Consider the following 22,742-nt stretch of genomic DNA (forward strand, 5'->3'; position numbering starts at 1 on the left):
CCCGGCTGTGTCCCCTCCCAACTCCTTGTGCACCCCCAGCCTCCTTGCTGGTGGGGTGGTGTGAGGAGCAGAAGAGGCCTTGACTCTGTGTAAGCACTGCTCAGCAGCAACGAAAACATCCCTGTGTTATCAACGCTGTTTCCAGCACAAATCCAAAACATAGCCTCACACTAGCTACTATGAAGAAAATTAACTCTATCCCAGACAAAACCAGCACACGATGGAAAAAAAAAGGCTGATTTGTTGCAACAGCCATGTTTTTCCTGCGAGGTTCAGAAGCCAACTTTACAAACTGCTCCTGTGCAGGAAAGCAGCAAAGCAGGACTGTGTGGGTTTGATGTGTGTTCCCCTTCTCAACAAACTAAACAGAAAATATGTGGTGAACTAGTTCACTAGAAATCTGCTTTTCACTGAAAAAATTCATTCAAAGGACTAAGAGTTCAGCATAAGCAAAGTAACATGGAGGCTTTTTTTCTTAGATTTTTTTTTCTCCATTTTTATCACCACATGTCACAAGCAGCTTATATCATTAATGTTGTTGTAGCAGAAACTTGTTTCCATGGTGCTTTACTAGTACTCAGCCACTGTAATTTTATATTTAATGATAATTCCTAAGCCTACTCCCCTATCTGTGTGAATGCATAGCAAGTCTCTTCTGGTACCTCTGGTAACCTCTTCCAGCTCCATTAACTTTGCCCACTTTTCTATCACTTCCCCCCAAGTCCTTTGCCTCTGATGCAAACAATTCCCAGCGGAAGATGGCCTACGCTCAAAACTGGCTTTTCATCCCTGAATAAGAGTCCACGCAAATTACATGTTCAGCTGAGTAAAATCCAACTTGCTAAATACCAGTGAAATTGTGTCATGGAAACAGACCCCCGTAACCTGCCTTTGCTTTTACCCACCACTTGTCAGACTTGATCACAACAATAGCAAATTAACTTTAGAAAGAAAAAAAAAAACCACTGACAGGGCAAAGATGCTCGGGCAATATTCAAATGAACCACTTAACCTTTTGGTACTAAAAGCTTCCTGCAATAATGAAACATTAGTCATTAACTCAATGTGCTTTGTTAAATATTAGACAAGAGCGCACGTTCAATTTAGCACTCACGTATACTTAGCGACAAAGAGCCATCTGTGTTGACTACAGTCTGCAGGACGGGAAGTGTGCTGTGAATGGCAGCACACCTAGTAAGGCTCTGGTGTACGGGGAAAAATACACAACAGCCAGTACATCACGGGGAAAGGTGATCCGGAAAGCAGAATAATCCTGTTTATGAGGTTATTTCTTCACTGAAAGGGTTGTCAGGCATTGGAACAGGCTGCCCAGGAAAGTGGTTGAGTCCCCATCCCTGGAGGCATTTGAAAGACGTGTAGACGTCGCACTTATGGACATGGTTTAGTGGTGGACTTGGCAGTGCTAGGTTAACGGTTGGACTTGATGACCTTAAAGGTCTTTTCCAACCTAAACGATTCTATGATTCTATGATTCCCCCTCCCCAGTGTTATCTATCCGGTGCAAGCACAGAGGAGAACCGAAGTAAAAGAGCTCCACCTAGCTAGTGGGAAGACAAGGAAAACTCTGCCTGAAGTAGGGTATTGCCCATGCCCTCTGCATGTTTTCATGAATGGGTTGCAACATCTTGCTCCTTAAATCGACAGTTACAATTCCCTGGCCAGCCCCGCACTGGCCACCTAGGTCACTGGATGGCGCAAGCATCGTAACAGAAGCAGAGCTTGCATAAGCCCCTGAAGCATTGACTCGGGGGCGCTGGGGAGAAGGAGGTGAAGAGAACTATGACTTTAAAAGATTTGCCCAATTAAGCATGTGGACAGAAAGGCTGCATGAATGGGACCTGTATGTAAAGTGTGCCGAGTTCCTTCCCGAGTAAAGGAAATAAAAGGAAGACTAGGTTTATTGTCTGCCAAAAATCCATTTTTGTCTTCTTGTGCTCAATCCAGAAAATTGCTGTGTACTCCCCTTCCCCGCTGGCCTCTGTTAGCCCTCTCTGGCACCCCATTCACCGTGACTGAAGTGCAGGTGACAGTAGCTAACGTCGGTGGGGCTCCGTCTACTCTCCAACTTTTGGTATGAGGGATAAAACATCCTGACAGACCTCTGCCGGTCACCTGACAAGCACAGATGTTAGCCCAGAGCACGTTAGTAGATCCTCAAACAAAGGTTCTTCAAAATAGCTAATCTAAGTATGAATTTAAGATAATACGTAAATTTTATATAACATATAAATTAAATTGTATAAATTAAATTTTATATAATTTAAGTATGAATTTACTGTATGATAAATAAATATTTCAAGATGAGCTTCTGAGCTGTAAACCACTCCATTTCTTCATTTTAAACATGCATAGAAATATACCCATAAATTTATGTTAAAAGAAGAAACATTATTTGGCTAGCATCGCATGTATTTCAATTGCCTGAAATTCTTCTTCTTGTTCCACAAGAATTCAGCAAGTGCTTTAGACAGCTCCAGACCAAGACAGTGCAAGTGTCATCTTGTTAAGCTTTTATGATATTGCTCTGGGCAAGGTCAACTATTTCACAGTGTTCTGTCAAGAAAAGAAAACGTATAAGCAATAAGATCTGAAAGGTTTCAGGCCTTATTGGAATGCTCCCTGTAAGGATCACTGCAGCAGAAAGTCTCAACAGGGACAGCAAGGAAAACACGTGGCGAGAGGAACAAGCTCCTCCAGCATAAATCTGTATTTTCAGCTGTTTTCAAGTCCTTTAGACTCAGAGAAATGCTTTTACAACCTCTACTGAGCCCTATAGAGGGCGTCTCATCAGCACTTGAAAATTCAGGGTGTTCTTTAGCTTTACAAGTTCCTTATTTGTGACTTACAATCCAAGCCCATAACAAAGTAGTTCATATTCGGACAACAACGCAATTAAGTTTCTGGAAGCAAACTAGGTTTTACCAACAAAATCCCTCTACTGAGAGCCGTGATTTCTGTATATTTTGGGTTTCTATGTGAGCTAGTTGCTCCCTTCTTTCCAAGGACGGGGAAGATCTCTGCTAAATCTTGGAAAGTCTACGGAAACTTTGCAGAGGTGAATCGTAGGAGTCTTCAGCTGGTGTCTTCTACTTCTGCTGGAAGATATCAGACAGAATCACGTGCATGTTAAAAACAATTGAAAAAACAAGCAAGAGAAGATTTGCTACAATTGTAGCAAATTTGTCCTGAATCTCTTACTACAAAAAAATTTTTCAACTACTTCACTACAATATTGGCTGCTTAAAGTCACCCTTGGCAGCCACAGTGAAGAGCTGAGAATACATTAAATGCCAAAACGTAAAGCTGAACAGTCCTTGTCACAGTACATTATGATATGATGATAGTGCTTCTTCTGAATTGTTCCATTAGAAAAGCTATTCTTAGGGGAAAAAAAAACTGGTTAGCAGTCAAAATATTAGGAAGAATTCTTAGTAAATGCCGCCTTTAAAAATCTGCCAGAATAGCTATGGAGATTCACATATATGGAATAAAAAAACCCAAACAGTTTTATTCTAATATCTATCTTTAGCTAGGTTTAATTGAAAAATTCAATCTACCTTAGGGATTTATAGGCCAACAGAGCAAAGGGAGAAAAAGGTACATTTTTTTAGAAATATTCATGGTTTTGGCCAACAATAAGTAGTTGTGTTAAAGGTAACTAGCAAAATTAATCGGTAACTGAGGATACATGCTTATACTGAGAAATATGAACAGGCACTAGCCTGAGGAATGAGAAGCTGTGGAAACATCAATCCTACTTCAGCCGTAGCAGTACAGTTGCGTAGTGTGGAGACAGGACTTCTGACCTCAAACAAATTTTAATCCTAAAAGTTGCACTCCAGGTGAGGAATGAGCAGAGCGGGTTTTAAGAACTCACACTGCCTCGTATCCACAAGTTATTTGGGTTATGGTAACTGGTTTTACAGATGCTACTAGGAAGAAAATTAACTCTGTCCCAGCCGAAACCAGGACAACGAGTCTCCACACTCTATGACAATAGCTCACAGCATCGAGTTCAGAAACCCAAATATTGAAGTTCAGTAGCAAAGACAGCTCAGGGCCCAACAGATTTCTCTGCTACCTGCAGATATCCTCTCCTTTCTGCAAAAAAAGAAAAGCAAAGCTGTGCAGGATGGTTCTTGCACGCGGATGTGCTGCAGAGACTGATGCCAGGGAGTCTACAGGCAGCATCCCTCTGCATTGTTACCAACGATTTAATCCCTCGGCAAGCTCTCAGGGGGCACCACCAGTCTAAAGGTTAAGGTCTGGTCAGGGAGCTTCAGGAGTGCAAAATACTGAGACTTGGAAAGTAAACACAGCACTATCACGGCAGAGCGCTGTTACCCACACTGCTGTGGGACATCGCTGGTTAGCAAAGGCGGCTGGCGTCCTACCATTGACCCTCTTCAGAAGTACGTTATTTCAAGTGAGGGGAGTTAATCAGGATTCTGGTTCATTACTTAGGTTCTGGGTATTTTCCCCATTTAACAAATAAACACCCTCCTCCCGCCCCGTCTGCCGGTTTAATGCAAGACCAAGAAGCAGACTGTAACTCTGGGGTGCTTCCCTTCACACTCTGCCTTATTCTACAACACCCTCCCTCCAAGTACCCCTTAGAGGCTTCAAAATCAAGTTTTTAAGGCCCACTGGCAGCTGCATAGTTAGTTACTTTTCTCACCGACTTGCAGAGCATAACTTCTGTTATTAATTCATATTCCTGTATAATACTTGCAGAAGGGCCCCCCTCTACCTGCTCTTACTTAATCCACAGCTCGGTGCTGTTTCCCCGTCCCACTGTACTTGTCACGCGGACTGCGCTACAGATTGTTCCTCAGAACCAGTTTGGGCACTGAGCTGAATTTCCACAGGGACTCTCTGTCCAACACTTCCCGGCTCCTTTCTGAAATTCCTGTTAAAAACTGCAGGCTGACATTAGATTACGGCAATCATTACCGACAGATGCTTTAAATGTTGCTGTTATAATTACATCACCATTGCAGCGGGGAATGGCACACTTCAAAGAAACCAGGAGAGCTGGGCTGGGAGAGCAAGGCCAGCCTTTCTCTTCAGAAGTAAAGAACACAGGCTGTGTACTCATTATCAGCAAACTTGAGCAGAGGGCAAGAACCAGCTCCTGCGGCTCTTCTTTCCTCAGCGTGGTCTCCGTTGGGGGCTGATGGGAATGCTGACAGCGTGGGGCACTGCTCCCACTGAGCCTGAGAGGGAGAGTGGCCCTAAGCAAGGACAAGTGAAACCTTATATCCCAAACAGGGGTCATGCTTGGATGCCTCTACTCACTAAACAGTAAATAACTTAAAAACCTGGTCTAAGATACTGGATTTGAGTTGTTTTTCAAGAGGCTGTAGAAGCCTCTCCACATGGTTGGGAGCCTCAGCGCCTTTAGAAATCGGGAATGGCATTGCCGGTTGCCTTTAGGGGTACAGGCAGTGCCATGGCCAGTACATTACTGCAGCTGAGGCGTGCTGAATGCCAGGATCCAAAATTCACTGCGGTAAACTCAAACGGGCCCAGAGGAGGATTTTGAGCAAGTTTTTCCACAGCTTTGGTATGAGTTTGTTGCTCATTTCTGAGCTGCTCGGAGGTGGCATCCAGCACCAGCTGCCCTGCCAGGGACCTGCCCGCCTCCCCCTCTGGGAGACCTGGCTGGGGTGAGACCCCGAGGAGCACCGATGGCCTGCTCCATGGCCGTGGGGTTTGGTGGGCGCCTTCCACAATGGTCCGCTGGAGGAAAGCAAGCTTGTCTATATATATACGTACATATACCTGCATGGGACATTTGGAAAGGCTTTCGCACCTAACTCAGGACACTCCTGCCAGTCTTCAAATCAAAAAAGTTGTTCAACGCTTTAAAGCAGTGGGTTTCAAGTTTGGCTTAAATATGCACTATATATTTTATCAGTCATATACAATACATGCATATGATTTTGTATTTGCTTTTTTGTATATATGTATACATATAAACCTATATATAACTATATAATTGTCATTCTTAATGACTGATTTCTATAGAGCAGTGAAACAGGCATCACGTGGTTGTCCCATATTATTATTACAAAGTTCTTGCAGATTTGGGGGCGGGGAGGAGAGGAGAGGGAAGGAAGAGAGAAACTGCATGTGAACATTTTTGGTTGGGGGGATTGAAGGCATTTAAGGGACCTTTACAAAAATCACATTTAAGAGACCTCTCGTTCATCTTGCAAATAGTACAACAACAGCTTGCAGGAAATGATAATTATCTCCTACTACCACTTGCTGGTACCCTATAAAATATTCTTTTAAAATATCTAATGTGTTGAGGTGTGTCAAGTAGCTTTTTCACCACATGATGTGTGATAAACAGGATATCTCTCGTAATCAGAAATCTAAAGCATGCGGAATGTAAAGATTAAAAGAGCAGTGTTTTTCTTTAAATGAATGTAATCAATGCGCTTATTAGTTTGCTGCAGCAGAAGGAGGGAGTGGGTGGGTGTTTCAGAGTTGGCACATGTCTATTTGGCAACAGTGAATAGCCTGAGTGTTTATAGAGAGAGCTCTGTGGAATCCCTAGATTCTGCAGATTTCCTTACCAATTTTGTCTCGGATAATTAAGGATTTTAAATAATAAAAGAAAAAGTTAAAGAGGAAGTACAAGCTCCAGCTGGATCAAATAAAAAATAAATAAAAAAAATAAAAAAGAAGGGTTTTTAAATTCTCAATATTGCCTTAAAACTAAAAATCAGCACTAAAGCACAATTTGGCTCTTAAAAGTAACTATGGAAAACTGGCACCTGCTTCCTCAACAGATCCACTCCTTGGATGTATCCAGAGATATATCTTCTTAAACTAGTGATTAAAAAAAGTTTCTACAGCTGTTGGACCTGCAAGACACAACCCATAAACGGCACAGAATTGAGCTGGAGTCTTTCCGGTCCATACCTGGCCGAACTGCATCACTGCACTGACCTAAGTCCCCAGCCACAGGTTCGGATAAAGCTGTTGTCAGCCATGGCGATACGCAAGCAACAACGCCCATGTCTTCAAATCCCACTCTCTTCTTCAAGTAAGGCTAAAATGTTATGGCAGCCCTCCTTGTCTAAAATGAAAAATATATGTAGGTTTGCACAAATGCAGCCTAGTCGCTCTTTGGTCGTGCCTGGTATGACCATGGCAGACGTTCAGTTTGGACAAAACCTCCCTCTCCCGCCTGGTGAGCAGGACAATTTAGGCTTATTGCCTAAGTGCATCGCCTGTGGGAGCAAACTTCTGGGTGCAACAAACTGGCCGAGGCATTACTGCCTCTTTCACGCACACGAGGCTCCTGAAGAGCCAGCGTGGCTGCCACTGCTGCCATCAAGGAGGAGGTGAAGACACAGAGAAAGAATATCACTTATTTTTGAGGAAGGTCTGCTGCCACCCCAAAGCAGTGGTTGCTCGTCATACCTCTCCAGCATTGCTAATTTCGGCAGAAACAAAAGGTCTGACCTGCTGTCCTGCCCCACGTTTTCTCCTTTCTGTGGCCCAGCCCAGCCTCTCATTCTAGAAACACAATTCTGTTTCATCTACAATTCCAAAAAGCCATAGGCCAGTTTTGACCACCAGCTAAAATTTGTGTAGCCATATTAAGTTCAAAAAGTCCCAAAAGCCTGTTGAACTGAGCCCTCAGAGGGCTGGTGGCCAACTCCGAGCAGATAAGGAGGCAGCACTGTTCTTCTCTGAGAGCAGCTTCTTTGGTGCTATTGGACATGAGGACTTGGCTCGGGACACAGCACGAGAGCAGCAGCACGAGCTGCAGGCTGCCCTGCGAGCAGCCGTAAGGATGGACAGACAAGGTCAGGGTGCCAGGCACTAGCGCACTCTTATTTGGATTCTCTACGGAAAGCTTGGACACTGTCAGAAAGACCAAGAGCTGAATAGACATCCAGTGCCATTCCCACCGTTCAAGAGCTACCAAGTTCCTGCAGCTCACGGTCAGGCGGTAAGCAATTTCTCTGTAGTCACACACGGGCTCTGGAAAGGAGCAGGAGCTGAACTATTTCCCATGTCCTAGACCAGCACCATAAGAACTTCTTCTTAATTGCAATATTATTCTGAATTGTTCCAGTCTTTATAGCTATATGACTTCCCTAAATCATAACTATAGCACAGGTATCAAATTAGCTCAAGAAATAAATTTCTTCTTTTCTTATCAAAAAGAATAAACTACCTTCCCTAGTTCTAATACGTATAATATATATGTGTAATACCTGGATGTATATGTGTGTGTGTGTATATAAGCATATAATACACTGATCAAATACTACTTTATCATTAAGTGGCAATGTTTGGTTGACCAGAATCTGTTTCCTACTTTTACCATGACTAAAAGAGAGTTATACTCTTGGGCAATGTATTATTTTGCCAGTTATATGAAATTAAAAGCTAAGTAAAAACAGCAGCAATTCAGAATGCGGAAAAATCTGTATACTGTAGAGATGTTATATCTGTTTTTGTCCAGTCAGTGGCTAAAGGAATTAGATAAAATAGTATTCAGGAAAAAAAATATTTTTTTAAATGCATACCTACTAGGTGCACTTTGCCCTTTTTTCTTTTTAAAATTTAATATTTGGAAAGTTACAGTGAGCCACTAAACCACAGACCACCACCATGCGCTATGTGCAACCATAAGTCCCATATCACAGCTCTGCCAGACCCCCGTTAAGGAGGCTCCTTCTTTTCTGTGAAGCCAGCTCCTCCTCAGGCACTGGCACCCTCCTCCTACCCCCAAAAAAAGAAGGATTATGTGCCTTTATAATCTCTCCAAGAGCCACTTCCATACACTTCTATCAGACCCAACGTCCAATGCCAGTTTAAAGTAATGTTTGCTTTAAGGCCATTGCACTAAGGCCTCTCCCCTCTTAGAGGCGCCCTGTCACCTGGGGAAACACCGGTACGGATCCCACGAGGGACCTCCAAAAGGCCTGGCAAAGCTTGCAGCTCTCTCAAGGCGTTCGGTGTTTAACGCTGTGCTGAAAGGGGTAGTCGCAGCTCCAGAGGCTTTGCCAGCTTTAGGAGCCTCACCAGACCTTTCTGGTCACAAACCTCAGAGAGCGAAGGAACTTCTCGACTCGGGACATTTCTATCCGGTGGGAGGCTGGTCAGGGGTCAGGGGTCTGGAGCACAAGTCTGATGAGGAGCGGCTGAGGGAACTGGGGTGTTTAGCCTGGAGAAAAGGAGGCTGAGGGGAGACCTCAACGCTCTCTACAACTACCTGAAAGGAGGTTGTAGCGAGGTGGGTGTCGGTCTCTTCTCCCAAGTAACAAGCGATAGGACGAGAGGAAATGGCCTCAAGTTGCGCCAGGGGAGGTTTAGATTGGACGTGAGGAAAAATGTCTTTACTGAAAGAGTGGTGAAACATTGGAACAGGCTGCCCAGGGAAGTGGTTGAGTCCCCATCCCTGGAAGTATTTAAAAGACGTGTAGATGAGGCACTTAGGGACATGGTTTAGTGGGCATGGTGGTGTTGGGTCAACGGTTGGACTCGATGATCTTAGAGGTCTTTTCCAACCTTAATGATTCTATGATTCTATGAGGGAGAGGGAGAAGGGACGAACCTCCACCCCGTTCACTCTCCCCTGGACTGGCAAACCTGAAGAAGCCATGGCAGGAGTGCAATCCATAAACTGCACCGTGCCATATGCGTTGATGGATTTCACAGAGGATAAAGGCCAGATCTGAAATCCTTAAAAACATAAGGGCCTGATGTAAAGGGCCATGAAGTCCATAAGATTTCCACTGACTTCAGATCAGGTCATGAGTGTATCACACAGCGGGATATTATCCTTAGGCAAGACCAGAACAAATGTCAGCTGGAAGAGTCAGGCTGAGGAAAGAAGCGTTCGCTCGGTCTGAGCTGTGAGGTACAGTCGAAGCCCCGTCCTGCATCCTTTCTCAGTACACATAGTATCTGGATAGAACATTTTAAATTCTATCCTTCAAAGCACTTTCCCAACTATTCAGCTTTGGCAGTGACCACTTTCTCATGCGACGTTGATTACCCCTACCATTTCCATGACCATCTATTATAAATAATGGCCGTGCACAGCGCTGTGTAGGTGAAGCACATTAATGTCAATACCACTCCGCGATGGGGGCATGCTAAGCTGCTTCTATGGGAAGGTCCCTCCCCCCCTCCTATTTTGATTTTTCTGCTGCTATACTTGATGACTAGCAATAAAAATGGGTAAACAGAGATCCAAGGGAAATGAAACTACATCTGCGGAACATTCAGAGCCAAAATACACAAGGTGGATAATTTGCATGCTGCATGTAAAAAGTAGTTACGCAGCTTTCTTCCTACTCTTTACATCTCCATAAAACATAATAATGGATTTCTAATTATACATCCAAATAACAGGCAAGCTGCAAGATGCTGGGAGAAAATTGGAAAGGGGGAAAGAAACTAACCAAAGGTACAGATGTAACGAGGGTAGCGACATTTCTATAAAGACGCTTTAATGGTTTTTAAGTAGTCATTTTGAAACAGAAATTTTTTAAGTGTCCTAATAGGAGTTTTCATTTTCAGGCAATTTGCTACGCAGTTAAGTGATGTCAGACTACAAGCTGTAATCTACTACAATGACCAAAGACGAGCTGTTTTTACGCCCATTAAAATGTATAATTGATTCCTAAATTGGCTTTCTACAAAAGAAACCAATCAGATTTATGCCAAATTCAGGCAGTGGATGAAGTCTTGGCTTTTGGTGATAAACATTTGATAAACTTTATGCTAAAGTAAAGCATTATATTTGTAAATGATAAGCTCCTTAAGGTAAAAACAAATTCACAGTGGATTATGAAACACAGCCAGAGTCCCCTTTTTACTGGTAAATGACAGAATTTGAATCGGCCGCGCTGCTGTAGGGAAGGGGCACATCCTCTGCCCACGCAAAGTGTGAGAGCTCCGGCCAGCGGTTCCTCCTTCCCTCGGTGAAGCCCTTCCCCACCTCTGTCCTGCCTACCTGAGGGCAGCCCAGCTGCCTGCCTCCTACTCGCCTGCTGGCAGGGGTGTCGGTAGGGGGTATCCGGGACCCCATCCCTCATGAATGAAGGGTGGCATCCCAAATGGTTGAAGCGCTAGACACCATCACTGCATCAGTCGGTGCCGCAGCTTCCACACTGAGCAGTGATTAGCTGCCCGGGCTGGCTCCTCTCCTAGGACCTCCCCAGCCTTCAGCAGCCCGCAGGGTTGGCTTGGTGCTCTAGCAAGTTCAGTTGCCCTTGTCTCTCTGTTATTGCTCTGAGCTGTTCTGCCTCCTGCCTAGTTTTTGTTTTGTACCTTGGGATATCCTTATGGGGCAGCTGTTTTGCAAGTTCCTGGTCTGAGGCATCTTATGAGTCTTCCAGAGGGGCATGTGTATGCTTTGCACGCTCAGCCCATCAGTATTAGCTCCATCAGCATACCTGATGCGATCAGCTATCCCCGACGAGTTAAGGCAGAGATTACCCAGTAATCTTTCTGTTATAGAAACAAAGCAGCAAATGTTTTTCTAATGAAATTTTCTAAATATAATTTTCCTTTCTCATTTTGCCTTAGTCAAATAAAATCTTTAAGCGTTCTTCGCAACTTGAGTATAAATGAGTCCTCCAGCCTTGGAAGAACGCACTTCGAGGAGAAAATAATCTGCCTGTTTGCTTAACCTTTGAAATCAAACGGAGTTCAGAGGTAATGTCGGGGGTGGGGGATTTAGAATAGGTCTCAAAGTGACTTTCTCACAGGGAGAGAATCTCTATGAGGGAAGCTGACTGTTACAGCCTGTATGTCTCATCAGTTCTCCTAGCAGAAGCAATAGCTACCGGAGAGCTGTCTCAGGTGAAAGATACAGGAGGGACCCCTGTGGCCTTGGCTCGTAAACATCCAAGAGATGTCAATGCTCATGTCAAGGTCTCACTAAAGAACAAGTTTTTAATTCTTAGGAATTTAACTGCAGCTGTGAGGAGAAAAACAAATTCCTCTCTACCTTGCAGGTGATATAATCCGTGGGTGAACTTACACTAAACAAGGGCAAATAACAAGGGGCAGCCCTGGCTTTAGCACTGCTGGGGTCCATCCCCCCAAGAGCTTTACAGCCTCAGCAAGATCTCCCTGAGTCTCATTTGCCTCTTGCAGTAACCACAGACAGCCCACATGCCAGCACCAAACCTGGCACTGCAACGCACCACCGCAACAGGGGTTTCCTCAGCTGTCCCCAAAGTTACTGAGGTGGGGATGTCCCACTCAGGTTGAGCGTGAAAGGTGGCATGCAGCAGAAACTTGCAAGATCCTGACAACCCAGCTGCCCTATGAATTTGTACGTGAGCTGAGCAGGGACGATATTGTGCAACTGTGTGCCTGCGTTCTCCTTTTCGCAATGGAGTTGAATGAAGCAGATGTTTTGTCACACACAGTAAGTTCAGTATGTGCGTCACAGCCTTCTCAGGCATTCGTGTTCCTGCATAAGAGCCCTCAGTGGGGATTTTGCTGGCTAACCCCACACTTGCAGAGACGGGTATGTGGTGCTCAGCCCAAGTGTGAAAAGCGGTATATAAGGTAAAGTCACAAGGTCCTTTACAAAGCACTGACCTCTTCTTCCTCTGGTATGCAGTGTATAACAATATTCTTATCGTTTTATTGTTGACAATGAATAATCTATACCGCTCTTGCTTGGCACAATATTTTCCTCTAAAACCTCTGTTACATTATACGAACACAAGTTTAAACAAAATAAAATCCTGTTGATACCTCCACCAGCCAAAAAGCATTACAGCTGCTACTGCCTATGTGCGATCCAGCACTCAAGGTATAAGGTAGATAAAGTCGAAGTGTTAGAGGCACCACCAACCCAAATCCTGCAGGGCTGCTCTGGGACTTGAAATAAGGACTGTACCAAGACATGCTGGAGTTCTTTGAATCATTTCTGCCCTGGTACCACTAGTGCAATCATCTTTATCTTGGCATCATTGTGTCTTATGAGAAACAGCAGCCGCTAAAGGAAAGCGTAACTGGGCAAGCAGGAAGGTATTGGGGACCAGTCCTGGAACAGAGGGGGATCTGCTTTTGTTGGTCTCGGAAGCAAAATGGCACTTTTGGAAGTGTTAGTGCTTCATCGTGTATCTCCTGCTAATCACCCGTTAGTCTGAAACGGCTTCCATGATGTACTAGTCTGCTCAGGGCCTGTGGCAAACACACACCACTCTGGTTACATTATTTATTATGTCAGTGTTGTCAGCATCTGAATATGACATCTCTTCAAATGATGAAGAAATGGTCAGCACACATTTTGAATGCCTTAAAGATTTAGCATGTTGAAATACAGACCTCCTCTGTGGAGCACCCAAGGCTTTCTTTCAAAATGAGCAACTTCCCAGCCGAGCAGAGGAGCACCCATTACTGCTGACATGGCTGGTAACTAGGAGAGAAGTGGCAGGTGGGATTGGAATTACTCACCAGAAAAACTTCAATATTCAGTTATTTAATACTGAAAACTAACAGTGAAGGTGATTGCTGACAGTGGTTGAGGGTGGATGCTAAGCAATAAGAGGTCTAAAACCATTATTGCCCATTTTTTTTCCATGTTTTGTTCTTCTCCCACACTGTTCTGTTTATATGGGCAGGTACACGGGCAGTGACTTGTGTTCACATGTGTTTGCAGGACATTTAGTAAGCTACTACAACTGTAGTGGGCTGCTAGCAGAGCATAAATAATATATTTGCTTCCAATTCCAGCCCAAGAATTCTTACCTATATAAAATATCACAGAATACTGTGAAAATTAATTTCTATACACGATTTTATGAAACTGTACAGATAAAACGCAGTTTGAGTAACACAACCCACTCCCCTCAACCAAAACCAATTTCTAGTATTTTATCTAAATTATATTTATTAGTTATGTATATGATTAGTGTGAGATTGCTAAGGGTAGGTTTAGATTGGACATAAGGCAGAATTTTTTACGCTGAGGGTGGTGAGACACAGGAACAGGTTGCCCAGAGAGGTGGTGGATGCCCCATCCCTGGAAACATTCAAGGTCAGGTTGGACGGGGCTCTGAGCAACCTGATCTAGCTGAAGATGTCCCTGCCCACGGCAGGGGGGCTGGACTAGATGACCTTTGAAGGTCCCCTCCGACCCAAACCATTCTGTGATGACTGGCACAATGTTACTGTACCATTTCCAAGCTTCACACATCAGCTGGCATTTTGTAGCATAACATTCTAATATTAATTTGAAGGTATTATTTATACATTGAAATTAGATTGCTGAAAACTAGCATTAACTGACATTTATTATTTCTCACTAAAATTTGTTTCTCTTGTCAGGAGAAAAAAAATCCTGGAAAGACAATCTGAATCTACCCTTTTGAAGTCCAATAAATTTATTTTCATATTAATCTGCTGTTATAAAAATCACTATTTATAACGAAGATTCATAATAATTTCTTTCCCAAGTAGCCACATACCACTTCTGAAAACAGCTTGTTTCATTAGATTGCAAACTGCTCCATCTTGTGGTAACATAGCAGCATTAATACAGAACAGAAACATCCTTACAGCTTTACCTTCTCACTGGCTGGTTTCCACACTAAAGAAATGTGACAATTACCAGAAATCGATGGCACAGATATATTCCATTTGTCTTACAGACAATTTTGGTATCTTAACTCAAAGCAAAACATCAATGTGGTGGAGGAAAAAAAAAAAAAAAAAAAAAAAAGAGCCTGGATGAATCACTACATACATTGACCAGAAAGCACAGAAGGCTTATTTCCTTTTTGCCCACATTCAGAAAACATTTTAATGCTTAAAGTATAAGCACCTGTCACATTCAGGACACTCTTCTGAAATCTTGTTGGCAAGATAAGTTGGTCCACATTGCAAGCGGTTCAAAATTGGGACCTGAGAAGCCTGGCTCGGACACAGTTAGTAGGTAGGTGTTCAGGACTGCTTCTTTCAATAACCTTGGGAATGCAAGGGAATGAGAGGAACGGGAAGTTAAAACAGATTATTCAAATTGATAATCTGATTCTACTACTGTGCTGTTGTCACAAACCAAAACTAACAACCCCAATGAAATTTCCTTATTTGATTCTCCCATAAGATACTTCAGTCCTGATGAATCTGTAAAAATGAGTGAAAAAATGATAGTCTCACCTTTTGATCAGCTTTAACACTACAGAAATAGTCCTTCTTAATAGAATTATTTCATGTCCAAACTCCCAAATGTTGACATGTATTGCAGATGATTGAGAAGAACTTCATACAAGTGAAAAATGTAAAAAATATGTAAAACTTCATTTTTTTCTTTTCAAAATGCTTCTCTTTTGGCTCAGTTTCAGAATTATAGTTGGAAGCCTGAGCAAGTAGCTATGAAGCAAGTGACCTGGTTGCACAGCATTAACTAGTATTTCTAGGGACTTCCCTAAGAAGTGGTGATAAATTCTAAAGCTTTACCCTATCTAAAATTTTTGCTGGGTCTAAACATCAAAGGCCATGCCCATACTTTTTTGGAAGGTAAAACGCTAAGAAATCCTTTAAAACATGATAAAAGACTTTGTATGTTGTAAGTGCTGATATGCTGTTGCACTCTTATAGCTTTATTGCCCAATAATGAGGTAGGCAAATGAATATGGTCAAACGGATCAATTTTCATTGGTCTTAAGGTAAAAATTCTACTATTTAATCTCCTCCTATATCTTCTTCAGCGAGCACCTTCATTTAAGTCCATGTGATCATGTATGTTTTGTTATGCAAGCACGTCAAAAGAATCCTTAGGTACCTGTGCCAGCATGGATATTTACTGAATGCTTTTATTACAAGTCACAGCTTTTACTGAAACGATAGTTATTTTGCTACACACAAACAATTCAGAGTTAAATTAGCAGAGATGCTAATTAAGCCATTTTATATTTGCCTTACTGTAAAACATGTCTCATGTAACCCCCATTTGTTTTTCAAAGAGTTAGGTGAATTGCCTCGGCTGTTGAATTCAACTTCACAAGTCATAGAATCATTTAGGTCGGAAAAGACCTTTAAGATCATCGAGTCCACCCGTTAACCTAGCACCACCAAGTCCACCACTAAACCATGTCCCTAAGCACCACATCTACACGTCTTTTAAATACCTCCAGGGATGAGGACTCAACCACTTCCCTGGGCAGCCTGTTCTAATGCCTGACAACCCTTTCGGTGAAGAAATTTTTCCTCACGTCCAATCTAAACCTCCCCTGGCGCAACTGGAGGCCATTTCCTCTCATCCTATCGCTAGTTACTTGGGAGAAGAGACCGACACCCACATCGCTACAACCTCCTTTCAGGTAGTTGTAGAGTCACGTATTTTGATTGAGATGAACTACCTTAGCAATGAGAAATCTTGCCCAAGTTTACTGAGTACTCTCATGAACAGAGTTAAAAAGAAGGACGGAGTGGCTTTGGGGAGTAAGGAATCAGAAACACATCAGTCAAGGATACATACCCAGTTTCTGACCTTCTATGTTTTACTCCGTTCAAGAGGGCTATCTACTTGCTGCCCCCTCTTGAATGGTGCTCGGGAAAATAATGACCCCTACAGATCACTCATAGCTGTTTATCACCTGTGGTGACCTGCTAGCACCTTTTGTTACCTCTGAGGTGTAATATTTTTGGTATAATCTACAGCAAATAAGAAGCAGGGCAGGCACTTAGAAAATCTGGCTGGGGAGGAAGAATTCCAAGTACTGAAATCTTCTAAATTAAAAGAAAGTTGGAAGGTGCCTTGTTGTTAAAACTACTGAGTTGAATTTTTTTTTCTGCTTTCTCCTGCTGAGATGAACCTTATACTCTTTTTTGCTGTAGCCCATTTCCTAGGGGAAAGATGAAGGATATGCTCTTCCTTGGAAGCTCTATGTATTTGACCTCTGTCCCAGGAAGGAAGTTGGCAATAAACCAAAGCCTTGTGCTTTTGGGTGAGTGCTGTAACCACTAATCTATTTTGGAAGGCTATAATTATAGACAGGAGGTGGGCAGCACTGTCATCACCTCCTGCTTCTGATTTTAAAAAAGAAAAGTTATGACTGTATTTGGCAAAGAGTCCAATGCTATCTTTGTGCATTAGCCATATTCGGAACACGCCTCCTTGATCAGGCCCCTTGAGATTTAAGGGGTGGAGAAGAGTATTCTAAAAGATTAGCTTCAGCCTAATGCCTCCAGCTCTTTCTGCATTTGGGGGAAGAAGAGAAAAACTGACTCCTCCAGAGGGTGATTCAGAGCAAGTACCTAAATTTAGGTGCTCTGAATCACTCCCTACTTAACCTCCGGCGGCATCCTGGAGACGAGATTCCATAGGCAAAGGTTATCCTCTGTGACTGTTCCCCTCTCAACATCCCCTCAACTGTCAGTACCATTCTCGCTAGTTTCTTGACTCCACCACGGTTTAGGTGGTGATAAATTGTCACTTATCCTCCAATACCTGTGAGGCAGATAGGGAGGCATGTCAAAGTTGTCCAAATACCTGTGTAGGAGCTACCTAATTCCAGAATTTAGACAGTCAAGTCACTTAACAGACTGATTTTTAAAAGTTATAATCCACCAACAGTTTCATAAATCGTTATTGACTTCAGTGGAGCTAAGATGCAAAGCTGGCACTCAAGCTACTATTAGCGTTCTGGCAAATCACACCACAATTTTCCACAATTTTAAATAAAATTAAAGAAAGTTGTTTGTTGCTTTTTAAACAGAGAAAACATAGTAGTTATAATGGAAAAAGTCTTTATTACTAAATATATTTATACAATAGTTTTAAATCATAATTCAGTATGTTTTGAAATTCTGGTAGCATTCTGTTGTTCTTTAAATACTCAGACTTAACGCTTTTTCCAGGTGAACTTCCGTCTGGCTCCCTCTTGACCAGGCTTTTTTCGTTCCTTCACACGTGGGTCAACTGTTAGTAGTCCAGCTACAAAACACAGAGAAGCACCCATTTGTTTACTGTTATTAGTTAATATTACAGATATACTACATGTGGGGGGTTCAAGGCAGCCAATAACTTTGCATATGAATTGTAACGTCTAGAAGGATGTGGGTTCAGTATAAAACACACTGAAAGGAATTTCATCAGATCCTCTAAAATTTTAACTTTTCTTTAGTAACTGAACTTTCTTCATGTTTTACTTTATGAACCACTAAAAAAATCCCACATTGTTTTGTACCTATATTGCTTAAGCCTTTAGAGCAGTGGCCTCCAAACTTTTTTTGATTGTGCACTCCTATCAGTAAAATATTTTTGAGCATGCACCCCCAATATATGTGTATTTGTTCATTTATAAATTATATACACCACTGAAATTCTAAGATTTTCTTCCTGCACCCCAGTGGATTATCTTGCACAACACCAGGGTGCACACACCCCACTTCGGAGACCACTGCTTTAAAGTACACCTAGTGTTTCCAAAGTATATTTGGCAACGTCCAAAACATGTTCAGAATTATGCTGATCTCATTACAAGATACCCAACTCATTACAACGTCAGTTTACAGGGGTATTCCTAGCAAGTCATACTTGTCAGTACTGAAAAACTATAATCAAAGAAACTTGTTGCAAAGATACTAGCATGAAGACAGCTTTACTGCCACGGATGGCAATAGAGTGAAAAAATCACAGCTGTTGTGCCAGTAATACACGCGGGTATTCTCCCTACTAGTCCAGAAAGAACATAGTTAAAAGCTCACTGTTGGTAATTCTGTATTTGCTGAAACAGTATGGCATCTAATCACTGAGAAGCATCAAATACTGCAGTTATCCAAATAAGCTCTATCTTACCTAGGTAACTTGTAAACTCTATACAAAGCAAGAGAGGAAAGAAGCTCCTTCAGTCTGGCTAGTTGCATGTAGTATGTTTGTGCTCATTACTATCCCTTCAAAGCTAACCTTCCAGTGTTTAAGTTTGAGAATGAAACTTTTTCAAAAACGAACAAGATGTGACTAACCAAGTAAAACAAAACAAAACAAATCTTAGTACCTTACAGCTCACTAATGCCTGATCCAGATTTATTTGTTAGTGAATATACATTCATGTTTTGTGATTCTGTGTTGAGGCAATATAAGCTGGTTAACAGACCTAAGAGAGGTCATGAACAGATGGAAAAATGCTCAAGAAGTCATTCAAAATGTACACAAAGGATGCTAGGAAACAAGTGAAAACAAATTTATAAATAAATGCAGCTCCCTTTCATACAATATACAAGGTTTCAATGGGATTATTTACTCAAATTTGCACTATCTGATCCTTAATGATCCCTGTATTAATTCCGTTAATTACCAGAAACACATTAAGAAACGTTGAAATAATTTCAATTCTTACCTTGCCTCATGAATTCCACCTCCTTTTCTGTCACGAAACTCCTTAAGGCTTTTGCAGACGCTAAACGTATTGCTCCAGCCTGTGCAGATCTTCCTCCACCAGAGACTGTGCAAACCATATCATGTTTTCCAACTCTGTCAAGAAACTGGAAAGGGAACAACAACTGTTCTCTAAAAATAAAAAATAATAATCATCATAATAAAAATTAAATACATACATTTATATAGTTACATGCTATGTACATTTCTTATCATAGCATATACAAAATCACAGTTAACTTTCAGGCAGAGATCCAGAAGGGCATTCACCTCTCTAATTTCCTACTGATATCAACTAAATAAATGGGAAATTAGCAGCTAGGAGCATATTCGAACTGCCAATGGTAAGTATTTTAAGTTGAGTTTTACAATTACTTTTGTTTCACTGATTATCTATAGATGCCAAGATCCGTCAGCTCTGGATATTCAAACTGAGCAATCTCTCATTCTATTCCTGAGCTCAGAAACCATAATATAAAATAAGAATCACATAAGGGATAGAAACCTTCCTATGTCAGCCTTATGAGAAGTCTTCTCTGTATCAGACTGTGCACATCCTCCAAAATCTGAAGCTTTACATGAAGTGTCTCACCTTGTTTGCTTCCACTATGTTACTGTATGCCAGAGTAATGACACATGCATACAATTTGCAAATCTCTCAGGAAACACTTACAGACACTGTTTATTTATTTTTAAAATAAACTGCAAGCCCTTTCTAAGTGGACCAAAATTTGAACTATCCAAATAGTCTGTGCTCTTAGTTTTTGCATCCCTTCAGAAAGGGAGAGACAAGAAAGAGAGCAAGGCTTACCTATCAGTTCTTATACTACTGACTCCTGAAAACAAGGGGGGAAAGCAAGACCAATTTTCATAAAGCAGACAGTTATACAGAAACAAGAACATAGCATCAACTCTGCGGAACACAGCACCAAAATATAATTGCACGGCATGACTTTCAGTGGAATAATTTAAGTACAGTAAGAATACAGCATTTCATAGTGCTCTCACCTGTCCTGCAGCACTGGGAAGTAATGCAAAACATCTATTCCATTCACTGTAATTTTTCCAGTCCCATTGTCATAAACTACTGCTGTAGCTCTTGCAGTTTTTCTTGTACCTTAAAGGAATTTAAACCAATCTGTTATGAGCCTTCAATATTCTACACAACTTCAAGTGCCCAAGAATCCAAAACATAGCCCCATACTAGCTACTATGAAGAAAATTAACTCTATCCCAGACAAAACCAGCACATGATGTCACAGCATATGAAAATAAAGTTTGTTGAACACCTACGTTCACCCTAAGTACAATTTCTAGTAATATTAAAATACTTTATAAAATCATACAAAGGTACAGAAGTTTAAGAATATTCACATGGAAAAGGTTAACACTTTAATTATACTGGTATAAGCAATGCCTATGCATCATTTAGCATAGTTTCCTCAGAAATTACTACTTCAAGTTAGTTCTCTCTAAGTGCGTTAGCTTCAAGTTAAACCGTGACAAACTCTCTGTGATAAAGCCTAAGACCAATCTCCTGTAGCACAAAGGAAGCAATCATTCTGATAAAGGAATTATGAAACAAGTTAGACATTTTTTCTTAATTTAGGGGGGTGATGGGGCACAAACAAGACTGGTTTTGAACTTACAAAATCTGATGGCTTTTCTTAAATAACATGGGTTGCATGTTTATCAAACTTCAAATAACTACTGTTCTGAAGACACTACTGAAAACAAGTGTGGATTAAATCCCAGTTTGGCACTCTCACATCTCCTTGTTGTCGCGTCATCTTGAAGCCAACCCAGCTAGAACAGAGCTCTCTAGCCGTTTTGCCCCTCAAATTCTCTGCGACCCTTGTTCTTATTATCATCTGTTGCTTGCTGCTGAAGAACACACATCATCTCTAAGATTCCTCTTAAATGTACAGCAGATATAAAGTGTGTGCGTGTGCATATGCTTTGTCCTGAAAGTCAGATTTTCCTATCCACGTTGTTGCTACATTATTTTTTTCTAGGCAATTACTCACATCACATATCATACCATTCCTTCCACTATGTGTCCCTCCACTGAAAATGTAAACAGCCCGTGTTTAGAACACAGAGATTTTCATGGGTTATCTCTAACATCCCCTCTGTCTCAGTACCAATGACTGATTCCCGTCTCTGTTCCATAATGCCAGCTGTGGTTTGTCCACTTGTTTAAAAAATTTAGGAATTCCCTCTTTGCATTTTCCTAGGCTGTTTGCAAATATCAAAATGCCTTGCTATTTACTCTTTGCATCTTCAAAATTCTCCTTTGCTGGACTGCCTACAGAAGTCATGATAAAGGTTACTTAGTGGTCTAAGCATGCCACTTTTATACTAAGCAACAACACCGTGACATGTATGGAATTCTCCATATGTGTTTGTGCTCCCCCAGTCCCTCACCCTTTATGTTCAACAGTCAACTTTTTAGCGGGCTGCAAACTTTTTAGCAGGGCCTGTAGCAACAGGACAAGGGGTAATGGTTTTAAACTAAAGGAGGGTAGCTTCAGACTAGATATAAGGAAGAAATTTTTTACGCTGAGGGTGGTGAAGCACTGGCACAGGTTGCCCAGAGAGGTGGTGGATGCCCCATCCCTGGAAACATTCAAGGTCAGGTTGGACGGGGCTCTGAGCAACCTGATCTAGTTGAAGATGTCCCTGCCCACAGCAGGGGGATCGGACTAGATGACCTTTAGGAGGTCCCTTCCAACCCAAACTATTCTACGATTCTAACTCTTGCCAGCAATGAAAGTCCTTTTGTATCCTACAACATGTAGCAGAACAGGGTCCTCTCTACAGAGGTACTACTGTATAGAAATACAGATAAAAACAAACAGTTGATAGAGTCCGTGCCAGAAACTTCCACTTTGTAACCAGACCATGTCATAACTTAGTATGCCATAACACGATTAACAATTATACATGCAATAAGCATATAAAATGAAGTAGTGACACATTCAGCAGTGTTGTACATACTATAAAGAAAGTAGTGTGAAGAGGAAAGAATTCTGCATTGTTACCAACCAACTTGAAATTATTACCTTCACCGGTGCTGAAGGCCACTCCTCGCTCATCATACTTCAAGGGCTCAATAACTACCTTTTGTAACTGCACAGGAACTTCTTTGGAAAACTTTTGTATATACTTCTCCTCAATGTCACCACATGGCAACATCATCAATTTTTGTAAGAGTTGAATAAATCTTGAATACTGTAGACAACAAGACTTCATTAAAAGATGCAAGTGTAATTGCATTTGTTAAAACTTTCTATTTTTATATAATTGATCTTTCCTACTTCACTTTTATTGA

The 22,742-nt window shown here is 41.8% G+C and overlaps 1 protein-coding gene across 1 annotated transcript in view; it reads right to left on the minus strand.

Annotated features, from left to right (window-relative positions):
* Positions 1–17,763: 17,763 nt before the first annotated feature.
* The window catches only part of MRPS9 (mitochondrial ribosomal protein S9), a 35,959-nt gene continuing 30,980 nt past the window's right edge, over positions 17,764–22,742 (minus strand). Inside the window, exons 8-11 of the mRNA XM_009276115.2 lie at positions 22,474–22,642; positions 20,417–20,525; positions 19,371–19,540; positions 17,764–17,965 (exon numbers count right to left, since the gene is read on the minus strand). Of these exons, the coding sequence (XP_009274390.1) occupies positions 17,874–17,965; positions 19,371–19,540; positions 20,417–20,525; positions 22,474–22,642 (540 nt within the window). The 3' untranslated portion in view covers positions 17,764–17,873. The remainder of the gene's footprint in view (positions 17,966–19,370; positions 19,541–20,416; positions 20,526–22,473; positions 22,643–22,742) is intronic.

This window comes from Aptenodytes forsteri, unplaced genomic scaffold (genome assembly GCF_000699145.1).
Source record: "Aptenodytes forsteri isolate BGI_AS27 unplaced genomic scaffold, ASM69914v1 Scaffold96, whole genome shotgun sequence".
NCBI lineage: Eukaryota > Metazoa > Chordata > Aves > Sphenisciformes > Spheniscidae > Aptenodytes > Aptenodytes forsteri.